The sequence below is a fragment of the Zea mays genome, chromosome 5 (assembly GCF_902167145.1).
Source record: "Zea mays cultivar B73 chromosome 5, Zm-B73-REFERENCE-NAM-5.0, whole genome shotgun sequence".
Taxonomy (NCBI): Eukaryota; Viridiplantae; Streptophyta; class Magnoliopsida; order Poales; family Poaceae; genus Zea; species Zea mays.
In genome coordinates this window covers 170,535,908-170,544,979 of record NC_050100.1, presented here as the reverse complement: position 1 = coordinate 170,544,979, position 9,072 = coordinate 170,535,908, and the positions used below count along the sequence as shown (strand labels likewise).

The window sequence follows — 9,072 nt, the reverse complement described above, 5'->3', positions numbered from 1 at the left end:
GTTCAACAATCTTAGAACGCAATATATCATTTTTATCTCTAAGATCGGAAATAGTAACATTGCAAACATCAAGATCTTTAGCCTTAGCAAGCAATTTTTCATTTTCATCTCTAAGGCTAGCAAGAGAAATGTTCAATTTTTTAATCTTAGCAAGTAAATCATCATTATTATTTCTAAGATTGGGTATTGAAACATTACAAGCAATAGAATCAACCTTAGCTAACAAATTAGCATTCTCATTTCTGAGGTTGTCTATAGTCTCATGGCAAGTGCTTAGCTCACTAGATAATTTTTCACATTTTTCAACTTCTAGAGAATAAGCATTTTTAACTTTAACATGTTTTTGTTTTCCTTGATTAGGAAGTCTTCTAGGGAGTCCAAGAGGTCATCCTTTTCATGGATGGCACTAATTAATTCATTTAGTTTCTCCTTTTGTTGCATGTTTAAGTTGGCAAAAAGAGTGCGCAAGTTATCTTCCTCATCACTAGCATTTTCATCACTAGAGGATTCATATCTAGTGGAGGATTTAGGTTTAACCTTCTTCTTTTTGCCGTCCTTTGCCATGAGGCACTTGTGGCCGACGTTGGGGAAGAGGAGTCCTTTGGTGACGGCGATGTTGGCGGCGTCCTCGTCGGAGGAGGAGTCGCTAGAGCTTTCGTCGGAGTCCCACTCGCGACAAACATGGGCATCGCCGCCCTTCTTCTTGTAGTACCTCTTCTTCTCCTTTCTTCTTCCCTTCTTGTCGTCGCCCCTGTCACTGTCACTAGAAATAGGACATTTTGCAATGAAGTGACCGGGCTTACCACACTTGTAGCAAACCTTCTTGGAGCGGGGCTTGTAATCTTTTCCCCTCCTTTGCTTGAGGATTTGGCGAAAGCTTTTGATGACAAGCGCCATCTCCTCGTTGTCGAGCTTGGAGGCATCGATGGGTGTTCTACTCGGTGTAGACTCATCCTTCTTCTCCTCTGTCGCCTTGAATGCAACCGGTTGAGCTTCGGACGTGGAGGGACCGTCAAGCTCGTTGATCTTCCGTGAGCCCTTGATCATAAATTCAAAGCTCACAAAATTCCCGATTACTTCCTTGGGAGTCATTAGTGTATATCTTGGATTACCACGAATTAATTGTACTTGAGTAGGGTTAAGGAAAATAAGAGATCTTAGAATAACCTTAACCACCTCGTGGTCATCCCACTTTTTGCTCTCGAGGTTGCGCACTTGGTTCACCAAGGTTTTGAGCCGGTTGTACATGTCTTGTGGCTCCTCCCCTTGGCGTAGACGGAAGCGACCGAGCTCCCCCTCGATCGTTTCCCGCTTGGTGATCTTGGTGAGTTCATCACCCTCGTGCGTGGTCTTGAGCACGTCCCAAACTTCCTTGGCACTCTTTAATCCTTGCACCTTGTTGTACTCCTCCCTACTTAGAGAGGCGAGGAGTATTGTTGTGGCTTGGGAGTTGAAGTGCTCGATTTGGGCCACTTCGTCCTCATCATAATCCTCATCCTCTACGGATGGTACCTGTGCTCCAAACTCAACAACATTCCATATACTTTTGTGGAGTGAGGTTAGATGAAATTTCATTAAATCACTCCACCTAGCATAATCTTCACCGTCAAAGGTCGGCGGTTTGCCTAATGGAACGGAAAGTAATGGAGTATGTCTAGAAGTACGAGGATAATGTAAGGGGATCTTACTAAACTTCTTGCGCTCATGGCGCTTAGAAGTTATGGAGGGCGCGTCGGAGTCGGAGGTGGAAGGTGATGAGGTGTCGGTCTCGTAGTAGACCACCTTCCTCATTTTATTTTTCTTGTCGCCACTCCGATGCGACTTGTGGGAAGAGGCTTTCTTCTCCTTCCCTTTCTTTTTGTTGCGGGACTCTTCCGATGAAGCCTTCCCATGACTTGTAGTGGGCTTGTCGCCGATCTCCATTTCCCTCTTGGCGTGATCTCCCGACATCACTTCGAGCGGTTAGGCTCTAATGAAGCACCGGCCTCTGATACCAATTGAAAGTCGCCTAGAGGGGGGTGAATAGGGCGAAACTGAAATTTACAAAGTTAATCACAACTACAAGCCGGGTTAGCGTTAGAAATATAATCGAGTCCGCAAGAGAGGGTGAAAAACAAATCTCAAGCAAATAAGAAGTGTGACACGCAGATTTGTTTTACCGAGGTTTGGTTCTCGCAAACCTACTCCCCGTTGAGGAGGCCACAAAGGCTGGGTCTTTTTCAACCCCTTCCCTCTCTCAAACGGTCCCTCGGACCGAGTGAGCTTTCTCTTCTTAAATCAACCGGGAACAAAACTTCCCCGCAAGGACCACCACACAATTGGTGTCTCTTGCCTCGGTTACAGGTGAGTATTGATCTCAAAAAGGAATGAGAAAGAAGAAAGCAATCCAAGCGCAAGAGCTCAAAAGAACACAACAAATCACTCTCACTAGTCACTAAAGCTTTTGTGGAATTGGGAGAGGATTTGATCACTTGGGTGTGTCTTGTATTGAATGCCTAGCTCTTGTAAGTGGTTGGAAGTGTGAAAACTTGGATGACTTGAATGTGGGGTGGTTGGGGGTATTTATAGCCCCAACCACCCAACTAGCCGTTTGGTGGTGGCTGACTGTCGTATGGTGCACCGGACAGTCCGGTGCACACCGGACATGTCCGGTGCGCCAGCCACGTCACCAGGCCGTTGGGATTCGACCGTTGGAGCTTCTGTCTTCTGGGCCCGCCTGGCTGTCCGGTGTACACCGGACAAGTACTGTAGATTGTCCGGTGCACCGTCTCGCGCGTGCCTGACTTCTGCGCACTTCTGGCGCGCATTAAATGCGTCTGCAGGTGACCGTTGGCGCGAAGTAGCCGTTGCTCCGCTGGCTCACCGGACAGTCCGGTGCACACCGGACAGTACGGTGAATTATAGCGGAGCGAATTCCCGAGGCTGGCGAGTTCCAGAGCCGCTCTTTCTTGGGGCACCGGACACTGTCCGGTGTACACCGGACAGTCCGGTGAATTATAGCGGAGCGCCTCTGGATTTTCCCGAAGGTGAGGAGTTTAGCGTGAAGTCCCCTGGTGCACCGGACACTGTCTGGTGGTGCACCGGACACTGTCCGGTGCGCCAGACCAGGGCACACTTCGGTTATCCCTTGCTCCTTTGTTGAACCCAATTCTTGGTCTTTTTATTGGCTAAGTTGTGAACCTTTGGCACCTGTATAACTTATACACTGGAGCAAACTAGTTAGTCCAATTATTTGTGTTGGGCAATTCAACCACCAAAATTAATTAGGAAAATAGGTGTAAGCCTAATTCCCTTTCAATCTTCTTCGACTGTGCAACTAGTGTGTCATGCGGCGTAACCGAAACATCTGCCTGTGTCCTGCCTCTTCGCCTGCACATCCATCTATGCCGACTCATCGTCGCAAACACTGATCGGGAGGATCCACCATCGTCGTCTCCGACTCGCACGCCGTCGGCCTGATCAACCGATCGCGGGCGAACCATCCTCCCGAGACGTTTGTCGCCCATCGCGCGATGCTTCGCCAAGCAAGAGGGTCGTCGTTGCGTCGCCTCCTCGGGCAGCAGCATCGCCATTTGTCGCCAACCAACACCATTTGAGCAAGCTGTTTGACACATGCGAGCTGCACCGGCACACCCATTGTTCTGTGTTGCGGGTCCTCCTGCATGTTGCGTCAACACTTTGCACTGGTGTTGCACCTGTCCTAGGCATGATAGCCACTGTCGCCAGTCTGCACTGCATTTGTCATCGAGTTCTTCGCCGACAAACACCGCCATCGCGCTCCACTTGCGCCATTGAGGCTCGTTTCCTATGTGTCGTGGTTCTCGCCGCCGCGACTCTATGAACCTCGATGTGTCGCCACGCCTACCTCTTCGCTTCGTCCAGCACAACCTCGTCACCAGCATCATCGTCTCGTCCTCGACTACTTCGTCTACTCCGCTCTGACAACCGTGCGTTGCGCCGGCACTCCCGTCGTGATGCACCACAACCGTCGCGGAGGCCTTCTCTGCTGGTCCCTTGATATGCTGGCACATATGGTTGGGTCATCTAGTACGTCTGGTACTAGCACCACCCGCACGTGCATTCATCCATGATACATTTTTAGGCATGGCAAACCTGAAACACACATCATCCATGGCTGCTTGACGTGTCGCCCCCGGCATCGACACCCTCATCTGTCTCGACGCATCGCGCCTTCGTCTACGGCTGCTTCTCAGCGCCACCGTCACCACGGCGTCCTCTGGCGCACTGCGGACCTTCCCGCGTGCCGCACCAGCGCCCGCGACATATCTTCTACGACGTCCTCGGTAGCTTCCTCGACCACGGCTACACTGCGCACGTCACTTCGACAATGGTTATGCGTCCTCGTCCTTGGCTATCTCTACATTATCGGCATAAAGAGATATCATATACATAGGCTACTCCAGTCGCAGCATTCGCACCGGTGTTCGACTGTGGGGGTATATCTCAATTATTCTTCAGTCTGTCTGTTTGTTTTGCTAACGCTACGACTGCGGGGATGTTAGAGTATATTAGGCAATTTATGATATGGTTGGTTTAGAATTGATTGTAATCTCGGATATCTTTCTTATATCTAGGATAAACTTCCTTATTTTTAGGATAGACTTTTTGCACTCCAAATCATATACTCCTATATGTTCTCCCTAAAGAGACAATGCAATATATCCCACCCACAATATAGCCCGCAGCGTAGTAGTCCAGCGCTGCCCTGCCTTCACGACACCGGCACCGGGGAGCAATACGTTGCTGCTCTGCAGTGTCTGGACTGGTCTTCGGTCATCTTCTCGTGGACGGACCCCTGATTCCAAGCCCTGGCCGCATGTACCAGCAAATGAGCAAACAGTCAGACGAATCGAGCAAGCAGCCAAACGCTGACGCTGACACTGAGTCTTGGTTTGGTTGAGCTGTGATCCACCACACGCTGAAAGTACTCAAGGTTCAGTTCACATCCGAAGCTGACTGCTCCCTCGATTGGACGACCCTCCGGATGTTCACATGTTAGGTCCCCCGTTCGCCTCTCTCCGGTCAGGCGGCCATGGCTTCCTTTCTTCGGAAGGGCAGCACATGCATCGACCACACCCACCCACCGGCAGGCCGGGCACCGCTGCTGCAGGATAGGGGGCGAGAACGAAGCCAGCGCCGCCGACGACGGTCGGTTGACCTGCTCCGCTCGCGCACGGCAGACACGGGTGCGTGCCACTTCACGTCACGTGCACTGCAAACTTTCGTTGCTCCTACTTGCTCCACTAGCTAGCTGCTAGCTAGGCTTCATCAGTTCATCGACCACCTTACAATCGAAGTAATTAACAAACAGGTTGTGACAGTGATCATCGTCTCATCTCTGCAAATTTTGGCTTGTCGCCGCCGATTCTGAGGAGCCATTTTGCAATTCGTTTAGCAAAATAGTTTTTCATGTGTTTTTCCGAATGGTGTATGAAGAAAATGTAGAAGAAGTCGATAGAAGCCATATTTTTTGTGCTAGGGCTTCCAATAAGAAAATGGCTGTCTTGAGAAGTTGTTTTCTTGTAATCGTTTGGTAAAAGCTTCTAAAAATACATGCCAAAAGGACCTAAGAAGAAAAAGGTTTTCCGATGACCGACTCTCTGGACGGTCTTAGGCCGTCTGCAACAGTTTACTCAAAGTTTACATAAAAGTATTATTTTGCACTGTTCTGCACAGTAGATTGTACTATACGATGTACTATTCGTATAGTGTAGTTTAAATATCAAAATATATGTATTAGTATGGATAAACTGATGTGCTGGAGATAGGCTTAAGACAGGAGTTCCATGGGTCGGTCGAACCCATTACTCATGTGTTGGCATTGCCACGCCACATGTTGTCATGTCAGTTCAGGAGGACGTGGAGCGAGGCATTCTTGGTGACCGCGCACACGGGGCACGCCCAGACGCCCGCCTCGCACCCGCGGCACAGGCATAGGTGCCGGCATGGCAGGAGCAGCACGCATGCCTCTGCCTGGCCGCACGACCTGCACGCCCTCGCCCGCCCGCCGTACGCCTCGGCGCCCTCGCCCTGTTCCTGCTCCAACTCGAAGCAGCACGACTGTGCGTCCTCGGCGTCGCCGTCGGCAGCCGCGCCTGCAGCCTCTGCGCCGGCGCATGGCGACTGCATCTGCGTGAGGTTGTCCAGCGTGGCGCGTAGGCCCGCCGCGACACCCTCGTGGCGCCTAGCGATGTCCTGCCACGCCTGGCCCTCGGCTCCAGTGTGCCGGAGCGTCTCCTCGAGCGCCACGTTGCGCAGCATGGCGCGCTCCAGTTCGGCCTCGGCTGCCCGCAGGCGCCGAGCCGCCGCACGTTCCGCCGCCAGCACCACCGTCCGGAAGTGCCGGCGTCGCGCCTCCTGCAGCCCCGCTCGCAGCCTCTCCTTCTGCACGGCGAGCCCAAGTGAGACGCCGCCATTCGCGGCGCAATAATTCTTCTGGCGGAGAAAAATCAACCAACCTCGATGCGGACTAGCGCGTCAATCTCGACGCCGTGGCGGTAGAGGTGCGACAGGAGGCCCTGCGACACCGGCGCGACGCTGGGCGTCGGGTGCCCACTGGTAGACGCGGAGGCAGAGCAGAGCAACCTGTTCTGCACGTCCCCCGCGGGCAGCGGCAGCGGCACCGGCGCCGACACTAGCGGCAGCAGAGCGCGTTGACCTTGCATGTCCAAGTTCAAGGTCGCGCCGGCCAAGTCGCCAACCCGCGCGCGCTTCCTCGGTAAGAAGCAACCGTTGCTGTTGTTGTTGTTGCCGGTGAGGTCGCTGAGCACTGAGTTTGGCCGCGAGCGGGTGACCACCGCCGAGCTGATGAAAACGGACGCGTTCCTTGCGTTATCCAGCGCCGGCCTATGTATCATAGAACACAACGCACGGGTGATGAATGGAATCAAGACGTTGTAGTGGTTTCGTTGAGGATGAATAAATTGGAGAGAGAGAGAGAGAGAGAGAGAGAGAGAGAGAGAGAGAGAGAGGAAAGGCTGAAAGGGGATCGGGAGACCAACCTGATGGTGCTGTGGTCGTAGGGGAAGGCATGGGACAAGTACTGCGTGTGCACAGCCATGAGAAGTGGCCTGGACTAGAAGAGAGGACGGCGGGACCGCAGGAGGATGGAGAAGGCAAGTATGGCGTTGGGCGGTGCCGTAGTAGTGTGACCACACCGCGCGCGGACAGACGTGGGAGTGGGATTGCCTCTGCGTGGTGTTGGTCCATGGAAGCGTTGCCTTGTAGACTTCAAGAGGCAGTGGGTTATTATTTCGACGACGACGAGATGCGCGTGGACGATCACGGAGAGCAACAGACTTTTTCCAGGGCAAGCAAACAAGAAATGATGCCTAGGCTATGTCAGCAGAATGCGTATCCCGTCACGGCCCCGGATGCACATTTTGCGCGTCATTATCGTAGTGTTCACGTTTTTAAGCAGATCACAAATATCGTGGTGTAAAATTCGCGCGCGTTCGGCCGCACGGTCACGCATTCGCGCGCGTTCTCTCTCCTCTACGGGAAATGATACGTACGCGTCGCATTCGCGAGCTGCGGAACGCACCTCCTTTTCGCATTGCACAAATGGATCTAGCGTCACGTTGGATGCGCACTCACATTCGATATTTACTGAGCCAGCCTTAGAATGCGCACTCACATCCAACAATCTATCACAAAATATTATTCTAAAAATTAAAATATTATATTATTTAAAATATTTAGGACACTCGAAATAAATTGTGCTCCAATAGTTAAGGTCTAAATAATGTATTTTAGAAAAAATAAATTATATTGTTTGAAAAAGAAAAGATTGATAATGATGTAGAAAACAAGAATACAACATTAATTCGGGGTGTAGTATACTTAAGTCGCTTAATGGTCTGCCATATTTTTTGATAAAATCTTATAAAATAGGACACCGTTAGAGCTATTTTTTTACTAATTAAGCCATATAATTCAATATAAGGCATTAACTTCATACATGGTTGAAGAAGCTCTTAAGGTGTATTTGGTTTAGCTTTTTTTATCATGCTTCTGCTTTAAAAAGGCAGAAGCTAAACCGAAGATGTTGAGCTTTTCTACTGCTATTATAAAAATGATGTTTTTTATACTACGAATTTGATAGAAATTTGAACCTCTATTTTCGTTGCTTATCCAAGTTTGATATATTAATAATAGATATAATAAATAAAAATTAAAATGGGACTAAAAGTAATTAAGTGTTACAATAAAAAAATTGTATTTTAATTTTTAAAAAACTAGTGAAATGTAATTGTAACATTGATTTGTTAATTTAATATGTTAATGAAGAGATACCGGAAATAGAAAATAAAATAAAATTTAAAATAGTTAACTATTAGAATAAATGAAATAAAAATGTTTTTAATAAAAAAATAGAGCAAGCACAGTCAGCTTTTATTTGTAAAAATATAAAACACACAAATATGAATTTTAATTAGATACATTGATTAAGAGACATAATTAAACAAAGTTTTTACTGCAGACAACTCACAACAACCTTTTCATAGTAGACAACTTATAACATTTTTTCACAACTTATAGCTGGACCAAATGCACCCATAAGTTGTATACTGCATTGGATCGATAGGAGGATACGAAATCACGGATGCCTTGGATTTTCTATTCTCATTATATATGGATATATTCTTTGTTATTTTTTATTGTTATTATGATTACTACTACTAATATGATATACTACTATATTCATGCTTTAGGGTTGTTCGTGACTCTGCTCTATCAAACTAAACCTGCTTTAGAGCCTTCTTAATACGACTATTGAGATGATAATGATGATATATTCATGGTTTAGGGCTATTCATGGCTCCTCCGCTCTATTAAAACTAAATCTACTTTAGACACAGTAAAAACCTACTATAACCATCAAAAGTCTATAATAACCATCACATATATGTTACTGAAATATAATTTTCCTTCACAATCTTTTCCCCAAATTACCTAGCACAATGTAATTCTCACAATTCACACAAACTCACCTCTTAGAAGGCACACACACAAATACCTCTATAGGCATTTTGAAAACCGAACCAGTAA

General features: G+C 48.4%; 1 protein-coding gene across 1 annotated transcript; it reads right to left on the bottom strand.

The window, feature by feature from the left end:
• Window positions 1–5,606: 5,606 nt before the first annotated feature.
• On the bottom strand, window positions 5,607–7,204 carry LOC100192925 (putative RING zinc finger domain superfamily protein). Its single transcript, NM_001138109.1, has 3 exons — window positions 7,023–7,204; window positions 6,480–6,867; window positions 5,607–6,405 (listed from the first exon to the last, which is right to left on the bottom strand). The coding sequence occupies exons 1-3, from the start codon at window positions 7,079–7,081 to the stop codon at window positions 5,866–5,868; spliced, it is 987 nt and encodes a 328-aa protein (NP_001131581.1). The 5' UTR covers window positions 7,082–7,204; the 3' UTR covers window positions 5,607–5,865.
• Between the last annotated feature and the right edge of the window lie 1,868 nt (window positions 7,205–9,072).

Coding starts and splice junctions, on each gene's coding strand:
- LOC100192925 (NM_001138109.1), bottom strand. CDS start 7,081: ATGGCTGTGCACACGCAGTACTTGTCCCATGCCTTCCCCTACGACCAC. Junction 6,868..7,022: donor TACGACCACAGCACCATCAG/GTTGGTCTCCCG, acceptor TATGATACATAG/GCCGGCGCTGGATAACGCAA. Junction 6,406..6,479: donor ACGCGCTAGTCCGCATCGAG/GTTGGTTGATTT, acceptor CTCGCCGTGCAG/AAGGAGAGGCTGCGAGCGGG.